General features: G+C 41.1%; 1 protein-coding gene across 3 annotated transcripts in view; it reads right to left on the bottom strand.

Moving 5' to 3' along the window:
- Positions 1 to 27,491, bottom strand: part of FAM91A1 (family with sequence similarity 91 member A1) — a 454,979-nt gene that overhangs the window by 53,994 nt on the left and 373,494 nt on the right. For all 3 annotated transcript variants that reach the window (XM_053715335.1, XM_053715336.1, XM_053715337.1), the window contains one exon: positions 8,516 to 8,588. In XM_053715335.1, coding sequence (XP_053571310.1) covers positions 8,516 to 8,588 — 73 coding nt within the window. The remainder of the gene's footprint in view (positions 1 to 8,515; positions 8,589 to 27,491) is intronic.

Genomic DNA, 27,491 nt, shown 5'->3' with positions numbered 1-27,491 from the left:
ACAATATCACGCACCTCCTGAGCGGGAGGCGAAGGTACTGACACGTGAGGAGAGTTAGTCGGCATAACTTCCCCCATGTTGTCTGGTGATAATTTCTTAACATATAAAGTTTGACTTTTATTTAAAGTGACATCTATACATTGAGTGCACAAATTTCTATTGGGCTCCACATTGGCCTTTAAACATAGTGAACAAAGAGATTCATCTGAGTCAGACATGTTTAAACAAACTAGCAATGAGAGTAGCAAACTTGGAAATACTTTTCAAAATTAATTTACAAGCAATATAAAAAACGTTACTGTGCCTTTAAGAAGCACAGAAAAACTAACACAGTTGAAATAACAATGATCAAAAATAGTTATAGCAACCAAATTTTCACAGTAAATGTATTAAGTTAGCAAAGGATTGCACCCACCAGCAAATGGATGATTAACCCCTTAGTACCCAAAAACGGATAACAATTATATAATTAACGTTTTTCTCACAGTCAAATACACTGTCACAGGACTACTGTGACTGATTACCTCCCTCAAAATGGATTTTGAAGACCCCTGAGCTCTCTAGAGACGATCTGGATCATGGAGGATGAAGTAGACAGATTGTGACTGAATTTTTACTGTGTAAAAAAGCGCTAAAATAGGCCCCTCCCACTCATATTACAACAGTGGGGAAGCTCAAAAACTGTTTCTATGCAGAAAACAAAAATGGCCATGTGGTAAAAATCATGCCCTATCAAGTTTTATCACCAAGTACCTCACAAAAACGATTAACAAGCCAGTAAAACGTTTTAAACATACATTTAAAAGTTATGTATTATTATTTACAAGCCTGCTACCAGTTGCTTTTACTGCAGTTAAGGCTCATACATTATTTCAATATTTACAGTATTTTCAGAGTCAATTCCATTCCTTAGAAAATACATTCAGTGCACACACACATACACATCAGCCTGATACCAGTCGCTATCGCTGCATTTAAGGCTGAACTTACTTTACAATGGTATCAGCAGTATTTTCTCAGTCAATTCCATTCCTCAGAAAACAGAATTTATGCTTACCTGATAAATTACTTTCTCCAACGGTGTGTCCGGTCCACGGCGTCATCCTTACTTGTGGGATATTCTCTTCCCCAACAGGAAATGGCAAAGAGTCCCAGCAAAGCTGGTCACATGATCCCTCCTAGGCTCCGCCCACCCCAGTCATTCGACCGACGGACAGGAGGAAATATATATAGGAGAAACCATATGATACCGTGGTGACTGTAGTTAGAGAAAATAATTCATCAGACCTGATTAAAAAACCAGGGCGGGCCGTGGACCGGAAACACCGTTGGAGAAAGTAATTTATCAGGTAAGCATAAATTCTGTTTTCTCCAACATTGGTGTGTCCGGTCCACGGCGTCATCCTTACTTGTGGGAACCAATACCAAAGCTTTAGGACACGGATGAAGGGAGGGAGCAAATCAGGTCACCTAAACGGAAGGCACCACAGCTTGCAAAACCTTTCTCCCAAAAATAGCCTCCGAAGAAGCAAAAGTATCAAATTTGTAAAATTTGGCAAAAGTGTGCAGTGAAGACCAACTCGCTGCCTTACATATCTGGTCAACAGAAGCCTCGTTCTTGAAGGCCCATGTGGAAGCCACAGCCCTAGTGGAGTGAGCTGTGATTCTTTCAGGAGGCTGCCGTCCGGCAGTCTCATAAGCCAAACGGATAATGCTTTTAAGCCAAAAGGAAAGAGAGGTAGAAGTCGCTTTTTGACCTCTCCTTTTACCAGAATAAACAACAAACAAGGAAGATGTTTGTCTGAAATCTTTAGTAGCCTCTAAATAGAACTTTAGAGCACGGACAACGTCCAAATTGTGTAACAAACGTTCCTTCTTTGAAACTGGATTCGGACACAAAGAAGGTACAACTATCTCCTGGTTAATATTTTTGTTAGAAACAACTTTAGGAAGAAAACCAGGCTTAGTACGCAAAACCACCTTATCTGCATGGAACACCAGATAAGGAGGAGAACACTGCAGAGCAGATAAAACTGAAACTCTTCTAGCAGAAGAAATTGCAACCAAAAACAAAACTTTCCAAGATAGTAACTTAAAATTAACGGAATGTAAGGGTTCAAACGGAACCCCTTGAAGAACTGAAAGAACTAGATTTAGACTCCAGGGAGGAGTCAAAGGTCTGTAAACAGGCTTGATCCTAACCAGAGCCTGAACAAAAGCTTGAACATCTGGCACAGCTGCCAGTCTTTTGTGTAGTAAGACAGATAAAGCAGAGATCTGTCCCTTTAGAGAACTTGCAGATAAACCTTTCTCCAAACCTTCTTGAAGAAAGGAGAGAATCTTAGGAATTTTTATCTTATTCCATGGGAATCCTTTGGATTCACACCAACAGATATATATTTTCCATATTTTATGGTAAATTTTTCTAGTTACAGGTTTTCTGGCCTGAACCAGAGTATCTATCACCGAATCTGAAAACCCACGCTTTGATAGAATCAAGCGTTCAATCTCCAAGCCGTCAGTTGGAGGGAGACCAGATTTGGGTGTTCGAATGGACCTTGAACAAGAAGGTCCTGTCTCAAAGGTAGCTTCCATGGTGGAGCCGATGACATATTCACCAGGTCTGCATACCAAGTCCTGCGTGGCCACGCAGGAGCTATCAAGATCACCGAGGCCCTCTCCTGATTGATCCTGGCTACCAGCCTGGGAATGAGAGGAAACGGAGGGAATACGTAAGCTAGGTTGAAAGTCCAAGGTGCTACTAGTGCATCTACTAGAGTCGCCTTGGGATCCCTGGATCTGGACCCGTAGCAAAGAACCTTGAAGTTCTGACGAGACGCCATCAGATCCATGTCTGGAATGCCCCATAATTGAGTTATTTGGGCAAAGATTTCCGGATGGAGTTCCCACTCCCCCGGATGAAATGTCTGACGACTCAGAAAATCCGCTTCCCAATTTTCCACTCCTGGGATGTGGATCGCAGACAAGTGGCAGGAGTGATCCTCCGCCCATTGAATTATTTTGGTCACTTCTTTCATCGCCAGGGAACTCTTTGTTCCCCCTTGATGATTGATATAAGCAACAGTCATCATGTTGTCTGATTGGAACCTTATGAATTTGGCCTTTGCTAGTTGAGGCCAAGCTCTGAGAGCATTGAATATCGCTCTCAGTTCCAGAATGTTTATCGGGAGAAGAGACTCTTCCTGAGACCATAGACCCTGAGCTTTCAGGGATTCCCAGACCGCACCCCAGCCCACTAGACTGGCGTCGGCCGTGACAATGACCCACTCTGGCCTGCGGAAGCTCATTCCCTGGGACAGATGGTCCAGGGTCAGCCACCAACAGAGTGAATCTCTGGTCTTTTGATCTACTTGAATCATTGGAGACAAGTCTGTATAATCCCCATTCCACTGTTTGAGCATGCACAGTTGTAATGGTCTTAGATGAATTCGTGCAAAAGGAACTATGTCCATTGTTGCAACCATCAATCCTATTACTTCCATGCACTGCGCTATGGAAGGACGAGGAACAGAATGAAGTACTTGACAAGAGCTTAGAAGTTTTGATTTTCTGACCTCTGTCAGAAAAATCCTCATTTCTAAGGAATCTATTATTGTTCCCAAGAAGGGAACTCTTGTTGACGGGGACAGAGAACTCTTTTCTTTGTTCACCTTCCATCCGTGAGATGTGAGAAAGGCTAGAACGATGTCCGTATGAGCCTTTGCCTTTGACAGGGACGACACTTGTATTAGAATGTCGTCCAAGTAAGGTACTACTGCAATGCCCCTTGGTCTTAGAACCGCTAGAAGGGACCCTAGCACCTTTGTGAAAATCCTTGGAGCAGTGGCTAATCCGAATGGAAGAGCCACAAACTGGTAATGTTTGTCCAGAAAAGCGAACCTTAGGAACTGATGATGTTCCTTGTGGATAGGGATATGTAGGTACGCATCCTTTAGATCCACGGTAGTCATAAATTGACCTTCCTGGATGGTGGGTAGAATCGTTCGAATAGTTTCCATTTTGAACGATGGTACCCTGAGAAATTTGTTTAGGATCTTCAAATCCAGAATTGGTCTGAACGTTCCCTCTTTTTTGGGAACTACGAACACAATGTCACAATCATCCAGAGTAGATAATACCTCCTTAAGCAGTGCGCGGAGATGTTCTAATTTAAATTTAAATGTCACAACATCAGGTTCAGCTTGATGAGAAATTTTTCCTGAATCTGAAATTTCTCCCTCAGACAAAACCTCCCTCATGGCCCCTTCAGATTGGTGTGAGGGTATGACAGAACAATTATCATCAGCGTCCTCTTGCTCTTCAGTGTTTAAAACAGAGCAATCGCGCTTTCTCTGATAAGTAGGCATTTTGGATAAAAGATTTGCTATGGAGTTATCCATTACAGCCGTTAATTGTTGCATGGTAATAAGTATTGGCGCACTAGATGTACTAGGGGCCTCCTGCATGGGCAAAACTGGTGTAGACACAGTAGGAGATGATGTAGTATCATGTTTACTCCCCTCATTTGAGGAATCATCTTGGGCAATATCATTATTTGTGGCAGTACTGTCCTTACTTTGTTTGGACGCTATGGCACAATTATCACATAAATTTAAATGGGGAGACACATTGGCTTTCATACATATAGAACATAGCTTATTTGAAGGTACAGACATGTTAAACAGGCTTAAACTTGTCAACAAAGCACAAAAAACGTTTTAAAATAAAACCGTTACTGTCACTTTAAATTTCAAACAGAAAACACTTTATTACTGAATATGTGAAAAAGTATGAAGGAATTGTTCAAAAATTACCAAATTTGCACCACAGTGTCTTAAAGCCTTAAAAGTATTGCACACCAAATTTCAGAGCTTTAACCCTTAAAATAACGAAACCGGAGCCGTTTTTCAATTTAACCCCTATACAGTCCCAGATACAGTCTTTGCTAAGACCCAACCAAGCCCTGAGGGGAATACGATACCAAATGACGCCTTCTAAAAGCTTTTTCAGAGATTCTTAGATCCTCACACATGCATCTGCATGCCCTGCTCTCAAAAAACAACTGCGCATTAATGGCGCGAAAATGAGGCTCAGTCTATGACTAGAAAGGCCCCCTGACTGAAAAAGGTGTCCAATACAGTGCCTGCCGTTTTATAAACGTTCCCCAAGATTATAAATGTCAATTGTTAGCCTAAATTTGAATAATATGCACAAATAAAGCAATCGATTTAGCCCATAAAAATGTCTACCAGTTTTTTAGCCCATAATAAGCCCTTTATTCTGTTTGTTTTTGACTAAGAAAATGGCTTACCGGTCCCCATGAGGGGAAATGACAGCCTTTCAGCATTACACAGTCTTGTTAGAAATATGGCTAGTCATACCTTAAGCAGAAAAGTCTGCTAACTGTTTCCCCCAACTGAAGTTACTTCATCTCAACAGTCCTATGTGGAAACAGCAATCGATTTTAGTTACTGTCTGCTAAAATCATCTTCCTCTTACAAACAGAAATCTTCATCCTTTTCTGTTTCAGAGTAAATAGTACATACCAGCACTATTTTAAAATAACAAACACTTGATAGAAGAATAAAAACTACATTTAAACACCAAAAAACTCTTAACCATCTCCGTGGAGATGTTGCCTGTGCAACGGCAAAGAGAATGACTGGGGTGGGCGGAGCCTAGGAGGGATCATGTGACCAGCTTTGCTGGGACTCTTTGCCATTTCCTGTTGGGGAAGAGAATATCCCACAAGTAAGGATGACGCCGTGGACCGGACACACCAATGTTGGAGAAAATAAATTACTGCGCATACCTCATTTGTTGCAGGGGAGCCCTGCATGCTATTCCCCTTCTCTGAAGTTACCTCACGCCTCAGATGAGAAACAGCCAGTGGATCTTAGTTACGTCTGCTAAGACCATAGAAAAAAACCCAGGCAGATTCTTGTTCCAATGCTGCCTGAGAATAAACAGCACACTCCGGTACCATTTAAAAATAACAAACTTTTGATTGTAGAAATAAACTAAGTTAAAAAACACCACAGATCTCTCACAGCTTCCTTTTTAGTTAGGCTGTAAGAGAATGACTGAATATGATAGGTGAGGGGAGGAGCTATATAGCAAGCTCTGCTGGGTAATTCTCTTGCAGTTTCCTGTTAGGAAGAGAAATATTCCATAAGTAATGGATGACCCGTGGACTGACTACACTTAACAGGAGAAAAATCCTCTAACTATGTCCTGAAGAGCAAGTGAATCATATGAGATTCCGCATCCTCAGAAAATAATCTGAATGAAAACAGAAAAATTAAAATATGCATTTATTGTATCTAATGAAAACAAATAATGCTATCAATGACCATAAAAAGGCAAAATAGTTTGAATAAAAACTCCAAAACCCGGTTCCTCAAAAGGAACTGGAAGAAATACCCCAGAAGATTCCAGGTCTGAGCAGCGCTTGAACCCCATGGGTGCCCAGCCATGCTTCAACAGTACCCAAAATATATAGGACAGAAACACACTTAAAGAAAGTGTTAGCCTTACTGGAATAAAATCAAAGAAATTTGGACAAAATAAAACCAAATAAATTTCAAAGAAGTCTTAACCTGCCCCTTACCAGCCAAGCTGGAATACGGCACGTACATCGCAATATTAGGGAGCTGATTTCGAACTCCAATTATAAACATGTTATTTGGGAAAGAACTCAGGAATTCGTTCTTTAATTTTTTAGCGCCAAAAAAGCCGCCCACATTATTTGGCGCCTAAATGCTTTTGGTGCCACATCCGGTAACGCCGACATTTTTTGGCGCAAAAACGTCAAAAAAATGACGCAACTTCAGGCGACACGTATGACGCCGGAAATGACAAGAAAATTTTTGCACCAAGGAAATCCGCGCCAAGAATGACGCAATAAAATGAAGCATTTTCAGCCCCCGCGAGCCTAACAGCCCACAGGAAAAAAGTCAAATTTTAAGGTAAGAAAAAATTGATTTATTCATATGCATTATCCCAAATATGAAACTGACTGTCTGAAATAAGGAACGTTGAACATCCTGAATCAAGGCAAATAAATGTTTAAACACATATATTTAGAACTTTATATAAAAGTGCCCAACCATAGCTTAGAGTGTCACAGAAAATAAGACTTACTTACCCCAGGACACTCATCTACATGTAGTAGAAAGCCAAACCAGTACTGAAACGAGAATCAGTAGAGGTAATGGTATATATAAGAGTATATCGTCGATCTGAAAAGGGAGGTAAGAGATGAATCTCTATGACCAATAACAGAGAACCTATGAAATAGACCCCGTAGAAGGAGATCATTGAATTCAAATAGGCAATACTCTCTTCACATCCCTCTGACATTCACTGCACGCTGAGAGGAAAACCGGGCTCCAGCCTGCTGCGAAGCGCATATCAACGTAAAATCTAGCACAAACTTACTTCACCACCTCCATGGGAGGCAAAGTTTGTAAAACTGATTTGTGGGTGTGGTGAGGGGTGTATTTATAGGCATTTTGAGGTTTGGGAAACTTTGCCCCTCCTGGTAGGAATGTATATCCCATACGTCACTAGCTCATGGACTCTTGCTAATTACATGAAAGAAACAAACATATAATCCCTTTATTACCCATTCCCTAGATTTCCAATACCAACACTATTATATTAATATACTTTTTACCTCTACGATTACCTGCTACTAGATCAGAGCGGGAGCAAACTACATTCACTTCAATTGCGTGACTAGACAGCGGGACCCGCTCAGTAGAAGTAGAGTGGAGTCCAACTTTGGAATAAAAAAAATCTGGAAATGCTTTAGATTTATAACGCTGCTGCTAAGATAATGTTATATAATTCTGCACTATAAGCAGAATTATACAACTTTATTTTGTATGTTTACTGTTCCTTTAAGGTCTAATCATATAGAAATAATTCATTCATCTGGTTATAACTAATATATATACTTTATTCACATATTTTTGTGCTTGGGGAGTTCACGTATATTTGCTTATTTTTGTATTGACTTGTATGTATTGGTTTACATTAATCCTACACTTATTTTTTAATTAGTCACATATGTCTCTTGTCATTGGCTCAACAAATTTGTTCAGCTAGGCCCAGAAGTGCAATACTGTTCTGGAGCGGACTTTAAACCTTTTGCATGGCTTAATCACATCATTTTCTTTTTGCACTTTTATGTCAGCTGCATAGTATGCAATTTTATTATCTATTTTGCCAGTATTTCCTGGAATATAACTCTGAAAAGTATGTTTTTTCCGCTGCTCAAAGAGATGCTTAAGTGCATCATGCAGAGTATAGACGATCATAGATTCTACACAGTGATTGCTTTAATCACACAGTGTTGGAGCAGATTCATATTTTATTTTAACTGACCACTGCTAAAAAAAGATGTTTAAAAAAAACTAAAAAAAAAACTACTCAACTCAGCAGGAATCCCTGTACCACAAAGCATAGCTAACACAATGACAGTTTTAAATGATTTAATGTTACTAGTTACCTCCTTGCAGTTCTGCTTCATCAAAAGGGAATGGAACATGTACAGTTTCCCCCATGCCGTGAACACCATGCCCCTAATTAAAAAGAATAAAAAACAGATTTACACACATTAAAATAAAGAAAGCAATAGGTTTTTCAGATAAGCTACAATAGTCATGTGAATGGATATGTAACATTATTGCATGTCGGGTTAACAATGAACAACTGATACCTTAATGCATTTTAATGTATTTAAAGGTAAAAAGGTATAAGACAATGGTCAATCAAGATGGAAAATATTAGATATGACTACAGCTATTAAAAGTAAACAGAATTTGGTGACACATTCCGCAGTATGCCAAGCTCCACCCACTGAGGACATCGTGATCTGGGTTGCATATGGCATCCAATCACAAAAGGCTCACTCGTTGGATTCAACAAACTGTCAATGCTATTCAGCAGAGTGCCTAGATGTAGCCCAGATTATGATGTCATCAGTGGGCGGAGTTTGGCAGCCATTTCAAAGTGGCCAAAACCAATATTCGCTTTAAAATAACTTTTTTCTACCATTTGTGCTGCAGGAGGCTATTTGCAGCTTATTCTAAGGTAAGACTTTAAGATGACTAAGGTATAGACTGTCCCTTTAATATATAAATGTCTGTGTTGTAGATGGCAAATAAAATGTATTCATAGTAAGAGCACCATAGGATTTCACATTACATGCTATTTATAAGAATTTATTTGGGAAATGTTATACTGAGATACAGTAACTTACGGTTTATTATAATTCTGTCGCAACAAAAATAAAAAACAGATTTCACACTGTTAAGTAAAAAATGATGTACACTTTATACTTTATAACATTCTTACATTTTGCTTATGCTCTATGTCAAAAGCTTTTTATTATCTGATGAATCAGTTTTAATTTCTAGCAAAATGAATTCTCACAGTATCATTTGATTGGTGGAAATAGAAACTGATGGCTTAGGAAAAATTACAGAACAAATTGTAGGTAATTATGATGATTAGGACAAGCAAAGTAACATTTTCAGCTTTGAAAGTCTCTCTCACGTATGTAAGTTTTTATATTTGTATTCTTGTTCCCTCTCTGTCTACAAAATTAATTAAAATAGAGATAAAAGCATGTTTTTCTATGTTACAAGAAAAAAACATTATTTTAAAGAGCCACTATAGTGATAAAATGAAATGCTGTAATTTGTTACAGCATGTCATTTGATCACTAGCAATGTGTTTAACCCCTCACACAGTTACAGTACCAATCAGGACACACACAGCACTGCTGGTCCAGAGCAAAAAACATAAATTATACTTACCTGATAATTTCATTTCCATCTGTATGAGGAGAGTCCACTGCTTCATTCATTACTTGTGGGAAATACAGAACCTGGCCACCAGGAGTAGACAAAGACACCCCAGCCAAAGGCTTAAATACCTCCCCCACTCCCCTCATCCCACAGTCATTCTGCTGAGGGAACAAAGAACAGTAGGAGAAATATCAGGGTATAAATGGTGCCAAAAGAAAAACAAAATGTAGGTCCGCCCAATCGAGAACCGTGCGGGAGCCGTGGACTTTCCTCATACAGATGAAAATGAAATTATCAGGTAAGCATAATTTATGTTTTCCATCTTAATATGAGGAGAGTCCACAGCTTCATTCATTACTTGTGGGAAACAAATACCCAAGCTCTAGAGCAGGGGTCGCCAACCTTTCGGACCTCAGGGACCACTAAACTCACAATTTTGAATCCGTGGACCACTAACATGATTTTTTTTTAAAAAAGGTACAGACCTCTATAATGTATGTGTGTGTGTATATATATATATATATATATATATATATATATACACACACACACATACTGTACATAACTAGTATAATCATAGCTAAGTTTACATTATGTATATATTTACACATTTTTAAGAATTATTTTTTGGAATTAACTAACTGAATGACAGAACTGAGAGAATACTTCCAAATGACAGATGAAGGGTGAGTGACAACTTTTGAGCTGGAAACAGAGAGGCAGAAAGTGAGGGAAAAAAAGAATTATGTTTAAAAGGACCACAAGACTTCCAAGTTAACTCCCCAGTAAGGAATTATTCAAAACTATTTATGATCATGGACAGACATAAAACAGAATTTATGTTTACCTGATAAATTACTTTCTCCAACGGTGTGTCCGGTCCACGGCGTCATCCTTACTTGTGGGATATTCTCTTCCCCAACAGGAAATGGCAAAGAGCCCAGCAAAGCTGGTCACATGATCCCTCCTAGGCTCCGCCTACCCCAGTCATTCGACCGACGTAAAGGAGGAATATGCATAGGAGAAATCATATGATACCGTGGTGACTGTAGTTAGAGAAAATAATTCATCAGACCTGATTAAAAAACCAGGGCGGGCCGTGGACCGGACACACCGTTGGAGAAAGTAATTTATCAGGTAAACATAAATTCTGTTTTCTCCAACATAGGTGTGTCCGGTTCACTGCGTCATCCTTACTTGTGGGAACCAATACCAAAGCTTTAGGACACAGATGAAGGGAGGGAGCAAATCAGGTCACCTAAATGGAAGGCACCACGGCTTGCAAAACCTCTCCCCCAAAAATAGCCTCTGAAGAAGCAAAAGTATCAAATTTGTAAAATTTGGCAAAAGTGTGCAGAGAAGACCAAGTCGCTGCCTTACATATCTGGTCAACAGAAGCCTCGTTCTTGAAGGCCCATGTGGAAGCCACAGCCCTAGTGGAGTGAGCTGTGATTCTTTCACGAGGCTGCCGTCCGGCAGTCTCATAAGCCAATCGGATGATGCTTTTAAGCCAAAAAGAGAGAGAGGTAGAAGTTGCTTTTTGACCTCTCCTTTTACCAGAATAAACAACAAACAAAGAAGATGTTTGTCTGAAATCCTTTGTAGCCTCTAAATAGAATTTTAGAGCACGAACTACATCCAAATTGTGTAACAAACGTTCCTTCTTTGAAACTGGATTCGGACACAAAGAAGGCACAACTATCTCCTGGTTAATATTTTTGTTAGAAACAACTTTCGGAAGAAAACCAGGCTTAGTACGCAAAACCACCTTATCTGCATGGAACACCAGATAAGGAGGAGAACACTGCAGAGCAGATAACTCTGAAACTCTTCTAGCAGAAGAAATTGCAACCAAAAACAAAACTTTCCAAGATAGTAACTTAATATCTACGGAATGTAAGGGTTCAAACGGAACCCCTTGAAGAACTGAAAGAACTAAATTTAGACTCCAAGGAGGAGTCAAAGGTCTGTAAACAGGCTTGATTCTAACCAGAGCCTGAACAAAAGCTTGAACATCTGGCACAGCCGCCAGCTTTTTGTGAAGTTAAACAGATAAAGCAGAGATCTGTCCCTTCAAAGAACTTGCAGATAATCCTTTCTCCAAACCCTCTTGTAGAAAGGATAGAATCTTAGGAATTTTTATCTTGTTCCATGGGAATCCTTTAGATTCACACCAACAGATATATTTTTTCCATATTTTATGGTAAATTTTTCCTAGTTACAGGCTTTCTAGCCTGAATAAGAGTATCTATGACAGAATCTGAAAACCCACGCTTTGATAAAATCAAGCGTTCAATCTCCAAGTAGTCAGTTGGAGGGAAAACAGATTCGGATGTTCGAATGGACCTTGAACAAGAAGGTCCTGTCTCAAAGGTAGCTTCCATGGTGGAGCCGATGACATATTCACCAGGTCTGCATACCAAGTCCTGCGTGGCCACGCAGGAGCTATCAAGATCACCGAAGCCCTCTCCTGATTGATCCTGGCTACCAGCCTGGGAATGAGAGGAAACGGTGGGAATACATAAGCTAGGTTGAAGGTCCAAGGCGCTACTAGTGCATCCACTAGAGTCGCCTTGGGATCCCTGGACCTGGACCCGTAACAAGGAACCTTGAAATTCTGACGAGAGGCCATCAGATCCATGTCTGGAATGCCCCATAATTGAGTTATTTGGGCAAAGATTTCCGGATGGAGTTCCCACTCCCCCGGATGGAAGGTCTGACGACTCAGAAAATCCGCTTCCCAATTTTCCACTCCTGGGATGTGGATTGCAGACAAGTGGCAGGAGTGATCCTCCGCCCATTGAATTATCTTGGTCACTTCCTCCATCGCCAGGGAACTCCTTGTTCCCCCCTGATGGTTGATATATGCAACAGTCGTCATGTTGTCTGATTGAAACCTTATGAATTTGGCCTTTGTTAGATGAGGCCAAGCTTTGAGAGCATTGAATATCGCTCTCAGTTCCAGAATGTTTATCGGGAGAAGAGATTCTTCCCGAGACCATAGACCCTGAGCTTTCAGGGGTTCCCAGACCGCGCCCCAGCCCACCAGGCTGGCGTTGGTCGTGACAATTACCCACTCCGGTCTGCGGAAGCTCATTCCCTGCGACAGGTTGTCCAGGGTCAGCCACCAACGGAGTGAATCTCTGGTCCTTTGATCTACTTGGATCGTCGGAGACAAGTCTGTATAATCCCCATTCCACTGTCTGAGCATGCACAGTTGTAATGGTCTTAGATGAATTCGTGCAAAAGGAACTATGTCCATTGCCGCAACCATCAAACCTATTACTTCCATGCACTGCGCTATGGAAGGAAGAAGAACAGAATGAAGTACTTGACAAGAGCTTAGAAGTTTTGATTTTCTGACCTCTGTCAGAAAAATCTTCATTTCTAAGGAATCTATTATTGTTCCCAAGAAGGGAACTCTTGTTGACGGGGACAGAGAACTTTTTTCTATGTTCACTTTCCACCCGTGAGATCTGAGAAAGGCTAGGACAATGTCCGTATGAGCCTTTGCTTTTGACAGAGACGACGCTTGAATCAGGATGTCGTCCAAGTAAGGTACTACTGCAATGCCCCTTGGTCTTAGAACCGCTAGAAGGGACCCTAGTACCTTTGTGAAAATCCTTGGAGCAGTGGCTAATCCGAATGAAAGTGTCACAAACTGGTAATGCTTGTCCAGAAAGGCGAACCTTAGGAACCGATGATGTTCCTCGTGGATAGGAATATGTAGGTACGCATCCTTTAAATCCACCGTGGTCATGAATTGACCTTCCTGGATGGTAGGAAGGATCGTTTGAATGGTTTCCATTTTGAACGATGGAACCCTTAGAAATTTGTTTAGAATCTTCCCTCTTTTTTGGGAACTATGAACAGGTTGGAGTAAAACCCCATCCCTTGTTCTCCTAATGGAACAGGATGAATCACTCCCATTCTTAACAGGTCTTCTACACAATGTAAGAATGCCTGTCTTTTTATTTGGTTCGAAGATAATTGAGACCTGTGGAACCTTCCCCTTGGGGGTAGTTCCTTGAATTCCAGGAGATAACCTTGAGAAACTATTTCTAGCGCCCAAGGATCCTGAACATCTCTTGCCCAAGCCTGAGCAAAGAGAGAAAGTCTGCCCCCCACCAGATCCGGTCCCGGATCGGGGGCCAACACTTCATGCTGTTTTGGTAGCAGTGGCAGGTTTCTTGGCCTGCTTACCCTTGTTCCAGCCTTGCATCGGCCTCCAGGCTGGCTTGGTTTGAGAAGTATTACCCTCTTGCTTAGAGGGTGTAGAATTTGAGGCTGGTCAGTTTCTGCGAAAGGGACGAAAATTTGGCTTATTTTTAGCCTTAAAAGACCTATCCTGAGGAAGGGCGTGGCCCTTTCCCCCAGTGATGTCTGAAATAACCTCTTTCAAGTCAGGGCCAAACAGTGTTTTACCCTTGAAAGGGATGTTAAGCAATTTGGTCTTGGAGGACACATCCGCTGACCAAGACTTTAGCCAAAGCGCTCTGCGCGCCACAATAGCAAACCCTGAATTCTTCGCCGCTAATCTAGCTAATTGCAAAGCGGCATCTAAAATAAAAGAGTTAGCCAATTTAAGTGCTTGAACTCTGTCCATAACCTCCTCATACGAAGATTCTTTATTGAGCGACTTTTCTAGTTCTTCGAACCAGAAGCACGCTGCTGTAGTGACAGGAACAATGCATGAAATTGGTTGTAGAAGGTAACCTTGCTGAACAAACATCTTTTTAAGCAAACCCTCTAACTTTTTATCCATAGGATCTTTGAAAGCACAACTATCTTCTATAGGGATAGTAGTGCATTTGTTTAGAGTAGAAACCGCCCCCTCGACCTTGGGGACTGTCTGCCATAAGTCCTTTCTGGGGTCGACCATAGGAAATAATTTCTTAAATATAGGGGGAGGAACAAAAGGTATGCCGGGCCTTTCCCATTCCTTATTTACAATGTCCGCCACCCGCTTGGGTATAGGAAAAGCATCGGGGGGCACCGGGACCTCTAGGAACTTGTCCATCTTACATAATTTCTCTGGAATGACCAAATTGTCACAATCATCCAGAGTAGATAATACCTCCTTAAGCAGTGCGCGGAGATGTTCTAATTTAAATTTAAAAGTAATAACATCAGGTTCAGCTTGTTGAGAAATTTTTCCTGAATCTGAAATTTCTCCCTCAGACAAAACCTCCCTCCTGGCCCCTTCAGATTGGTGTGAGGGTATGTCAGAACAATTATCATCAGCTTCCTCTTGCTCTTCAGTATCTAAAACAGAGCAATCGCGCTTTCTCTGATAAGTGGGCATTTTGGATAAAATGTTTTTAATAGAATTATCCATTACAGCCGTTAATTGTTGCATAGTAATAAGTATTGGCGCGCTAGATGTACTAGGTGCCTCTTGTGTGGGCATGACTGGTGTAGACACAGAAGGGGATGATGCAGTACCATGCTTACTCCCCTCACTTGAGGAATCATCTTGGGCAACATCATTATCAGTGGCATCATTGTCCCTATTTTGTTTGGACACTATGTCACAATCATCACATATATTTAAATGGGGAGAAACCTTGGCTTTCAAACATATAGAACATCGTTTATCTGATGGTTCAGACATGTTAACAGGCATACACTTGATAACAAAGCACAAAAAACGTTTTAAAATAAAACCGTTACTGTCACTTTAAATTTTAAACTGAACACACTTTATTACTGAATATGTGAAAAAGTATGAAGGAATTGTTCAAAATTCACCAAAATTTCACCACAGTGTCTTAAAGCATTAAAAGTATTGCACACCAAATTTGAAAGCTTTAACTCTTAAAATAACGGAACCAGAGACGTTTTTACATTTAACCCCTATACAGTCCCAGGTATCTGCTTTGCTGAGACCCAACCAAGCCCAGAGGGGAATACGATACCAAATGACGCCTTCAATAAGCTTTTTCAGTGGTTCTTAGCTCCTCACACATGCATCTGCATGCCTTGCTCTCCAAAAACAACTGCGCATTAGTGGCGTGAAAATGAGGCTCTGCCTATGACTAGAAAAGGCCCCCAGTGAAAAAGGTGTCCAATACAGTGCCTGCCGTTTTTTTAAAACAATCCCCAAGATTATAAGAACTATTAATAGTTATAATCCACTAAATATGCTTAGAAAGTAATCGTTTTAGCCCAGGAATATGTCTACCAGTAAAGCCCTTATGAAGCCCTTTATTCTTATACTTAACTAAGAAAATGGCTTACCGGTTCCCATAGGGAAAATGACAGCCTTCCAGCATTACAAAGTCTTGTTAGAAATGTGGCCAGTCATACCTCAAGCAGCAAAGTTTGCCCACTGTTTCCCCCAACTGAAGTTACTTCATCTCAACAGTCCTGTGTGGAAACAGCCATCGATTTTAGTAACGGTTGCTAAAATCATCTTCCTCTTACAAACAGAAATCTTCATCTCTTTTCTGTTTCAGAGTAAATAGTACATACCAGCACTATTTTAAAATAACAAACTCTTGATTGAAGGATAAAAACTACATTTAAACACCAAAAAACTCTTAACCATCTCCGTGGAGATGTTGCCTGTGCAACGGCAAAGAGAATGACTGGGGTAGGCGGAGCCTAGGAGGGATCATGTGACCAGCTTTGCTGGGCTCTTTGCCATTTCCTGTTGGGGAAGAGAATATCCCACAAGTAAGGATGACGCCGTGGACCGGACACACCTATGTTGGAGAAATTAAGTTTATATCAGAAAGCTCTCAATATGTATGTGAGCTAACCCCGACTGATGTTACTGGCAATTACTATAATACTGGTGGGATAAGGCTGATCTGCTGGATGGCAATTACTGGAATTCAGGTGGAATGGCTTTGTGCACAAGAAAATTTTTAGAATTTAAAATAAGATGGAGGGGAGGAAGACAAACAGTGATGTAAGTCCATCTGAAGGAATTAAGAAAACTACTACAAAGAGACAGGTAAAGGGAAGAAAATAAATGAAATATGAGAAAAAATTTTTTCAAGATTTTCTTTTTTATATACTTCCACTATTTTCACTATTTCACGGAGTTAAAAATACAATCTAGCTATGCAAGTTGCGCAGTACTACGCAACGTACGTAGGGAGATTGCAATTTAACTCCTCCTTCGTCGGTTTTCACTGATGTCAAGCCAGGCACTGTAGGGAGTTGCGGCACGACAGGTGTGACACCATCAGAGGAGATTTATTCCTGCTTGATGGTGTCAAGGACCACCAATATCTTCTCGTGGACCACCAGTGGTCCATGGACCACTGGTTTGCGACTGCTGCTCTAGAGGACATGGAATAAAAAAAAAAGGAGGAGGGTAAAAGAGAGGCAGACCCTATTCTGAGGGCACCACAGCCTGCAAGACCTTTCTCCCAAAAGCTGCTTCCGCCAAAGCAAACACATCAAATTTGTAAAACTTTGAAAAAGTATGTAAGGAGGACCAGGTAGCTACCTTACAAATCTGCTCTATAGAGGCCTCATTCTTGAAGGCCCAAGAAGCCACAGCTCTAGTCGAGTGAGTCGTAATCCTTTGAGGAGGCTTATGTCCCGCTGTTTCATAAGCCAAGGGAATGATGCTCCTCAGCCAAAAAGATAGGGAAGTGGAAGAAGCCTTCTGCCCTTTGCGCTTCCCCAACAAACAAAACTGGAGTCTGTCTGAAATCTTTCGTAGCCTGAAAATAGAACTTCAAAGCTCGAATCACATCCAAATTATGAAGTGACCGTTCCTTCAAAGAAGGGTTAGGACACAAGGAAGGAACTACAATCTCCTGATTGATATTGCGATTAGACACAACCTTAGGGAGAAATCCCAACCAGTGCGAAGGACAGCCTTATCGGCATGAAAAAACATAATTTATGTAAGAACTTACCTGATAAATTCATTTATTTCATATTAGCAAGAGTCCATGAGCTAGTGACGTATGGGATATACATTCCTAACAGGAGGGGCAAAGTTTCCCAAACCTCAAAATGCCTATAAATACACCCCACACCACACCCACAAATCAGTTTAACGAATAGCCAAGAAGTGGGGTGATAAGAAAAAAGTGCGAAGCATAAATATAAGGAATTGGAATAATTGTGCTTTATACAAAAAAATCATAACCACCACAAAAAAAGGGTGGGCCTCATGGACTCTTGCTAATATGAAAGAAATGAATTTATCAGGTAAGTTCTTACATAAATTATGTTTTCTTTCATGTAATTAGCAAGAGTCCATGAGCTAGTGACGTATGGGATAATGACTACCCAAGATGTGGATCTTCCACGCAAGAGTCACTAGAGAGGGAGGGATAAAATAAAGACAGCCAATTCCGCTGAAAAAAATCCACACCCAAAAATAAAGTTTAAATCTTATAAAGAAAAAAACTGAAAATATAAGCAGAAGATTCAAACTGAAACAGCTGCCTGAAGTACTTTTCTACCAAAGACAGCTTCAGAAGAAGAAAACACATCAAAATGGTAGAATTTAGTAAAAGTATGCAAAGAAGACAAAGTTGCTGCTTTGCAAATCTGATCAACCGAAGATTCATTCCTAAACGCCCAGGAAGTAGAAACTGACCTAGTAGAATGAGCTGTAATCCTTTGAGGCGGAGTTTTACCCGACTCGACATAAGCATGATGAATTAAAGATTTCAACCAAGATGCCAAAGAAATGGCAGAGGCCTTCTGACCTTTCCTAGAACCGGAAAAACAGAATTTATGCTTACCTGATAAATTACTTTCTCCAACGGTGTGTCCGGTCCACGGCGTCATCCTTACTTGTGGGATATTCTCTTCCCCAACAGGAAATGGCAAAGAGTGCCAGCAAAGCTGGCCATATAGTCCCTCCTAGGCTCCGCCCACCCCAGTCATTCGACCGACGGACATGAGGAAATATATATAGGAGAAACCATATGGTACCGTGGTGACTGTAGATAGAGAAAATAATTCATCAGACCTGATTAAAAAACCAGGGCGGGCCGTGGACCGGACACACCGTTGGAGAAAGTAATTTATCAGGTAAGCATAAATTCTGTTTTCTCCAACATTGGTGTGTCCGGTCCACGGCGTCATCCTTACTTGTGGGAACCAATACCAAAGCTTTAGGACACGGATGAAGGGAGGGAGCAAATCAGGTCACCTAAACGGAAGGCACCACAGCTTGCAAAACCTTTCTCCCAAAAATAGCCTCTGAAGAAGCAAAAGTATAAAATTTGTAAAATTTGGCAAAAGTGTGCAGTGAAGACCAAGTCGCTGCCTTACATATCTGGTCAACAGAAGCCTCGTTCTTGAAGGCCCATGTGGAAGCCACAGCCCTAGTGGAGTGAGCTGTGATTCTTTCAGGAGGCTGCCGTCCGGCAGTCTCATAAGCCAATCGGATAATGCTTTTAAGCCAAAAGGAAAGAGGTAGAAGTCGCTTTTAGACCTCTCCTTTTACCAGAATAAACAACAAACAAGGAAGATGTTTGTCTGAAATCTTTAGTAGCCTCTAAATAGAACTTTAGAGCACGGACAACGTCCAAATTGTGTAACAAACGTTCCTTCTTTGAAACTGGATTCGGACACAAAGAAGGTACAACTATCTCCTGGTTAATATTTTTGTTAGAAACAACTTTAGGAAGAAAACCAGGCTTAGTACGCAAAACCACCTTATCTGCATGGAACACCAGATAAGGAGGAGAACACTGCAGAGCAGATAACTCTGAAACTCTTCTAGCAGAAGAAATTGCAACCAAAAACAAAACTTTCCAAGATAGTAACTTAATATCTACGGAATGTAAGGGTTCAAACGGAACCCCTTGAAGAACTGAAAGAACTAGATTTAGACTCCAGGGAGGAGTCAAAGGTCTGTAAACAGGCTTGATCCTAACCAGAGCCTGAACAAATGCTTGAACATCTGGCACAGCTGCCAGTCTTTTGTGTAGTAAGACAGATAAAGCAGAGATCTGTCCCTTTAGAGAACTTGCAGATAATCCTTTCTCCAAACCTTCTTGAAGAAAGGAGAGAATCTTAGGAATTTTTATCTTATTCCATGGGAATCCTTTGGATTCACACCAACAGATATATTTTTTCCATATTTTATGGTAAATTTTTCTAGTTACAGGTTTTCTGGCCTGAACCAGAGTATCTATCACCGAATCTGAAAACCCACGCTTTGATAGAATCAAGCGTTCAATCTCCAAGCCGTCAGTTGGAGGGAGACCAGATTTGGGTGTTCGAATGGACCTTGAACAAGAAGGTCCTGTCTCAAAGGTAGCTTCCATGGTGGAGCCGATGACATATTCACCAGGTCTGCATACCAAGTCCTGCGTGGCCACGCAGGAGCTATCAAGATTACCGAGGCCCTCTCCTGATTGATCCTGGCTACCAGCCTGGGAATGAGAGGAAACGGTGGGAATACGTAAGCTAGGTTGAAAGTCCAAGGTGCTACTAGTGCATCTACTAGAGTCGCCTTGGGATCCCTGCATCTGGACCCGTAGCAAGGAACCTTGAAGTTCTGACGAGACGCCATCAGATCCATGTCTGGAATGCCCCATAATTGAGTTATTTGGGCAAAGATTTCCGGATGGAGTTCCCACTCCCCCGGATGAAATGTCTGACGACTCAGAAAATCCGCTTCCCAATTTTCCACTCCTGGGATGTGGATCGCAGACAAGTGGCAGGAGTGATCCTCCGCCCATTTAATTATTTTGGTCACTTCTTTCATCGCCAGGGAACTCTTTGTTCCCCCTTGATGATTGATATAAGCAACAGTCGTCATGTTGTCTGATTGGAACCTTATGAATTTGGCCTTTGCTAGTTGAGGCCAAGCTCTGAGAGCATTGAATATCGCTCTCAGTTCCAGAATGTTTATCGGGAGAAGAGATTCTTCCCGAGACCATAGACCCTGAGCTTTCAGGGATTCCCAGACCGCACCCCAGCCCACTAGACTGGCGTCGGTCGTGACAATGACCCACTCTGGCCTGCGGAAGCTCATTCCCTGAGACAGATGGTCCAGGGTCAGCCACCAACGGAGTGAATCTCTGGTCTTTTGATCTACTTGAATCATTGGAGACAAGTCTGTATAATCCCCATTCCACTGTTTGAGCATGCACAGTTGTAATGGTCTTAGATGAATTCGTGCAAAAGGAACTATGTCCATTGTTGCAACCATCAATCCTATTACTTCCATGCACTGCGCTATGGAAGGACGAGGAACAGAATGAAGCACTTGACAAGAGCTTAGAAGTTTTGATTTTCTGACCTCTGTCAGAAAAATCCTCATTTCTAAGGAATCTATTATTGTTCCCAAGAAGGGAACTCTTGTTGACGGGGACAGAGAACTTCACCTTCCATCCGTGAGATGTGAGAAAGGCTAGAACGATGTCCGTATGAGCCTTTGCCTTTGACAGGGACGACGCTTGTATTAGAATGTCGTCCAAGTAAGGTACTACTGCAATGCCCCTTGGTCTTAGAACCGCTAGAAGGGACCCTAGCACCTTTGTGAAAATCCTTGGAGCAGTGGCTAATCCGAATGGAAGAGCCACAAACTGGTAATGTTTGTCCAGAAAAGCGAACCTTAGGAACTGATGATGTTCCCTGTGGATAGGGATATGTTTCCATTTTGAACGATGGTACCCTGAGAAATTTGTTTAGGATCTTCAAATCCAAAATTGGTCTGAACGTTCCCTCTTTTTTGGGAACTACGAACAGATTGGAATAAAATCCCATTCCTTGTTCCTCTATTGGAACTGGGTGTATCACTCCCATCTTTAACAGGTCTTCTACACAATGTAAGAATGCCTGTCTCTTTATTTGGTTTGAGGATAATTGAGACTTGTGGAACCTTCCCCTTGGGGGTAGTTCCTTGAATTCCAGGAGATAACCTTGAGAAACTATTTCTAGCGCCCAAGGATCCTGAACATCTCTTGCCCAAGCCTGAGCAAAGAGAGAGAGTCTGCCCCCCACCAGATCCGGTCTCGGATCGGGGGCTACTCCTTCATGCTGTTTTGTTAGCAGCGGCAGGCTTCTTGGCCTGCTTACCCTTGTTCCAGCCTTGCATTGGTTTCCAGGCTGGTTTGGGTTGTGAGGCATTACCCTCTTGCTTAGAGGATGCAGAATTAGAGGCTGGTCCATTTCTGCGAAAGGGACGAAAATTAGGCTTATTTTTAGCCTTAAAAGACCTATCCTGTGGAAGGGCGTGGCCCTTTCCCCCAGTGATGTCTGAAATAATCTCTTTCAAATCAGGTCCAAATAAAGTTTTACCTTTGAAAGGAATGTTAAGCAATTTTGTCTTGGATGACACATCCGCTGACCAAGACTTTAGCCAAAGCGCTCTGCGCGCCACGATAGCAAACCCTGAATTTTTCGCCGCTAATTTTGCTAATTGCAAAGCGGCATCTAAAATAAAAGAGTTAGCCAATTTAAGTGCGTGAACTCTGTCCATAACCTCCTCATATGGAGTTTCTCTACTGAGCGACTTTTCTAGTTCCTCGAACCAGAACCACGCTGCCGTAGTGACAGGAACAATGCATGAAATTGGTTGTAGAAGGTAGCCTTGCTGTACAAAAATCTTTTTAAGCAAACCTTCCAATTTTTTATCCATAGGATCTTTGAAAGCACAACTATCTTCGATAGGAATAGTAGTGCGTTTGTTTAGAGTAGAAACTGCCCCCTCGACCTTGGGGACTGTCTGCCATAAGTCCTTTCTGGGGTCGACCATAGGAAATAATTTCTTAAATATAGGGGGAGGAACTTCTAGGAACCTGTCCATCTTGCATAATTTCTCTGGAATGACCAAATTGTCACAATCATCCAGAGTAGATAACACCTCCTTAAGCAGTGCGCGGAGATGTTCTAATTTAAATTTAAATGTCACAACATCAGGTTCAGCTTGATGAGAAATTTTTCCTGAATCTGAAATTTCTCCCTCAGACAAAACCTCCCTCATGGCCCCTTCAGCTTGGTGTGAGGGTATGACAGAACAATTATCATCAGCGTCCTCTTGCTCTTCAGTGTTTAAAACAGAGCAATCGCGTTTTCTCTGATAAGTAGGCATTTTGGCTAAAAGATTTGCTATGGAGTTATCCATTACAGCCGTTAATTGTTGCATGGTAATAAGTATTGGCGCACTAGATGTATTAGGGGCCTCCTGCATGGGCAAAACTGGTGTAGACACAGTAGGAGATGATGTAGTATCATGTTTACTCCCCTCATTTGAGGAATCATCTTGGGCAATATCATTATTTGTGGCAGTACTGTCCTTACTTTGTTTGGACGCTATGGCACAATTATCACATAAATTTAAATGGGGAGACACATTGGCTTTCATACATATAGAACATAGCTTATCTGAAGGTACAGACATGTTAAACAGGCTTAAACTTGTCAACAAAGCACAAAAAAACGTTTTAAAATAAAACCGTTACTGTCACTTTAAATTTCAAACAGAAAACACTTTATTACTGAATATGTGAAAAAGTATGAAGGAATTGTTAAAAAATTACCAAAATTTCACCACAGTGTCTTAAAGCCTTAAAAGTATTGCACACCAAATTTCAGAGCTTTAACCCTTAAAATAACGGAACCGGAGCAGTTTTTCAATGTAACCCCTATACAGTCCCAGATATAGTCTTTGCTAAGACCCAACCAAGCCCTGAGGGGAATACGATACCAAATCACGCCTTCTAAAAGCTTTTTCAGAGATTCTTAGATCCTCACACATGCATCTGCATGCCCTGCTCTCAAAAAACAACTGCGCATTAATGGCGCGAAAATGAGGCTCAGTCTATGACTAGAAAGGCCCCCTGACTGAAAAAAGGTGTCCAATACAGTGCCTGCCGTTTTATAAACGTTCCCTAAGATTATAAATGCTAATTATTAGCCTAAATCTGAATAATATGCACAAATAAAGCTATCGATTTAGCCCATAAAAATGTCTACCAGTTTTTTTAGCCCATAATAAGCCCTTTATTCTGTTTGTTTTTGACTAAGAAAATGGCTTACCGGTCCCCATGAGGGGAAATGACAGCCTTCCAGCATTACACAGTCTTGTTAGAAATATGGCTAGTCATACCTTAAGCAGAAAAGTCTGCTAACTGTTTCCCCCAACTGAAGTTACTTCATCTCAACAGTCCTATGTGGAAACAGCAATCGATTTTAGTTACTGTCTGCTAAAATTTTCTTCCTCTTACAAACAGAAATCTTCATCCTTTTCTGTTTCAGAGTAAATAGTACATACCAGCACTATTTTAAAATAACAAACACTTGATAGAAGAATAAAAACTACATTTAAACACCAAAAAACTCTTAACCATCTCCGTGGAGATGTTGCCTGTGCAACGGCAAAGAGAATGACTGGGGTGGGCGGAGCCTAGGAGGGACTATATGGCCAGCTTTGCTGGGACTCTTTGCCATTTCCTGTTGGGGAAGAGAATATCCCACAAGTAAGGATGACGCCGTGGACCGGACACACCAATGTTGGAGAAAGATAACAAATAGACTAGAAGTCTTTCGGAAATTCTTAGTAGCTTCAACATAATATTTCAAAGCTCTAACTACATCCAAAGAATGCAATGATTTCTCCTTAGAATTCTTAGGATTAGGACATAATGAAGGAACCACAATTTCTCTACTAATGTTGTTGGAATTCACAACCTTAGGTAAAAATTTAAAAGAAGTTCGCAACACCGCCTTATCCTGGTGAAAAATCAGAAAAGGAGACTCACAAGAAAGAGCAGATAATTCAGAAACTCTTCTGGCAGAAGAGATGGCCAAAAGGAACAAAACTTTCCAAGAAAGTAATTTAATGTCCAATGAATGCATAGGTTCAAACGGAGGAGCTTGAAGAGCCCTCAGAACCAAATTCAAACTCCAAGTAGGAGAAATTGACTTAATGACAGGTTTTATACGAACCAAAGCTTGTACAAAACAATGAATATCAGGAAGATTAGCAATCTTTCTGTGAAAAAGAACAGAAAGAGCAGAGATTTGTCCTTTCAAGAAACTTGCAGACAAACCTTTATCCAAACCATCCTGAAGAAACTGTAAAATTCTCGGAATTCTAAAAGAATGCCAGGAAAAATGATGAGAAAGACACCAAGAAATATAAGTCTTCCAGACTCTATAATATATCTCCCTAGATACAGATTTACGAGCCTGTAACATAGTATTAATCACAGAGTCAGAGAAACCTCTTTGACTAAGAATCAAGCGTTCAATCTCCATACCTTTAAATTTAAGGATTTGAGATCCTGATGGAAAAAAGGACCTTGCGACAGAAGGTCTGGCCTTAACGGCAGAGTCCACGGTTGGCAAGAGGCCATCCGGACAAGATCCGCATACCAAAACCTGTGAGGCCATGCTGGAGCTACCAGCAGAACAAACGAGCATTCCTTCAGAATCTTGGAGATTACTCTTGGAAGAAGAACTAGAGGCGGAAAGATATAGGCAGGATGATACTTCCAAGGAAGTGACAATGCATCCACTGCTACCGCTTGAGGATCCCTGGATCTGGACAGATACCTGGGAAGTTTCTTGTTTAGATGAGAGGCCATCAAATCTATTTCTGGAAGTCCCCACATTTGAACAATCTGAAGAAATACCTCTGGGTGAAGAGACCATTCGCCCGGATGTAACGTTTGGCGACTGAGATAATCCGCTTCCCAATTGTCTATACCTGGGATATGAACCGCAGAAACTAGACAGGAGCTGGATTCCGCCCATACCAGAATTCAAGATACTTCTTTCATAGCCAGAGGACTGTGAGTCCCTCCTTGATGATTGATGTATGCCACAGTTGTGACATTGTCTGTCTGAAAACAAATGAACGATTCTCTCTTTAGAAGAGGCCAAGACTGAAGAGCTCTGAAAATTGCACGGAGTTCCAAAATATTGATCGGTAATCTCACCTCCTGAGATTCCCAAACCCCTTGTGCTGTCAGAGACCCCCACACAGCTCCCCAACCTATAAGACTTGCATCTGTTGAAATTACAGTCGAGGTCGGAAGAACAAAAGAAGCCCCCTGAACTAAACGATGGTGATCTGTCCACCACGTCAGAGAGTGTCGTACAATCGGTTTTAAAGATATTGTTTGAGATATCTTTGTGTAATCCCTGCACCACTGGTTCAGCATACAGAGCTGAAGAGGCCGCATGTGAAAACGAGCAAAGGGGATCGTGTCCGATGCAGCAGTCATAAGACCTAGAATTTCCATGCATAAGGCTACCGAAGGGAATGATTGTGACTGAAGGTTTCGACAAGCTGATATCAATTTTAGACGTCTCTTGTCTGTCAAAGATAGAGTCATGGACACTGAATCTATCTGGAAACCTAAAAAGGTTACCTGTGTCTGAGGAATCAATGAACTTTTTGGTAAATTGATCCTCCAACCATGATGTTGAAGAAACAACACAAGTCGATTCGTATGAGATTCTGCTAAATGTGAAGACTGAGCAAGTACCAAGATATCGTCCAAATAAGGAAATACCACAATACCCTGTTCTCTGATTACAGACAGAAGGGCACCGAGAACCTTCGTAAAAATTCTTGGAGCTGTAGCTAGGCCAAACGGCAGAGCCACAAACTGGTAATGCTTGTCTAGGAAACAGAATCTCAGAAACTGATAGTGATCTGGATGAATCGGAATATGCAGATATGCATCCTGTAAATCTATTCTAGACATATAATGCCCTTGCTGAACAAAAGGCAGGATAGTCCTTACAGTTACCATTTTGAATGTTGGTATCCTTACATAACGATTCAATATTTTTAGATCCAGAACTGGTCTGAAGGAATTCTCCTTCTTTGGTACAATGAAGAGATTTGAATAAAACCCCAGTCCCTGTTCCAGAACTGGAACTGGCATAATTACTCCAGCCAACTCTAGATCTGAAACACATTTCAGAAATGCTTGAGCCTTCAGTGGGTTTACTGGGACACGGGAAAGAAAAAATCTCTTTGCAGGAGGCCTTATCTTGAAACCAATTCTGTACCCTTCCGAATCAATATTCTAAATCCAAAGATTGTGAACGGAATTGATCCAAATTTCTTTGAAAAAACGTAATCTGCCCCCTACCAGCTGAGCTGGAATGAGGGCTGCACCTTCATGTGGACTTAGGAGCTGGCTTTGATTTTCTAAAAGGCTTGGATTTATTCCAGACTGGAGATGGTTTCCAAACTGATACCGCTCCTGAGGATGAAGGATCAGGTTTTTGTTCCTTGTTGTGACGAAAGGAACGAAAACGATTATTAGACCTAAATTTACCTTTAGATTTTTTATCCTGTGGTAAAAAAGTTCCTTTCCCTCCAGTAACAGTTGAGATAATAGAATCCAACTGAGAACCAAACAATTTAATACCCTGGAAAGAAAGGTAAAGCAGAGTAGACTTAGAAGACATATCAGCATTCCAAGTTTTAAGCCATAAAGCTCTTCTAGCTAAAATAGCTAGAGACATATACCTGACATCAACTCTAATGATATTAAAGATGGCATCACAAATAAAATTATTAGCATGTTGAAGAAGAATAATAATGCTATGAGAATTATGATCTGTTACTTGTTGCGCTAAAGCTTCTAACCAAAAAGTTGAAGCTGCAGCAACATCCGCTAAAGATATAGCAGGTCTAAGAAGATTACCTGAACACAAGTAAGCTTTTCTTAGAAAGGATTCAATTTTCCTATCTAAAGGATCCTTAAAGGA

The sequence above is a fragment of the Bombina bombina genome, chromosome 5, assembly GCF_027579735.1.
Source record: "Bombina bombina isolate aBomBom1 chromosome 5, aBomBom1.pri, whole genome shotgun sequence".
NCBI classification, from domain to species: Eukaryota; Metazoa; Chordata; class Amphibia; order Anura; family Bombinatoridae; genus Bombina; species Bombina bombina.
Note: the sequence above shows the minus strand (reverse complement) of the source record. Positions and strands in the feature narration are given on the sequence as shown.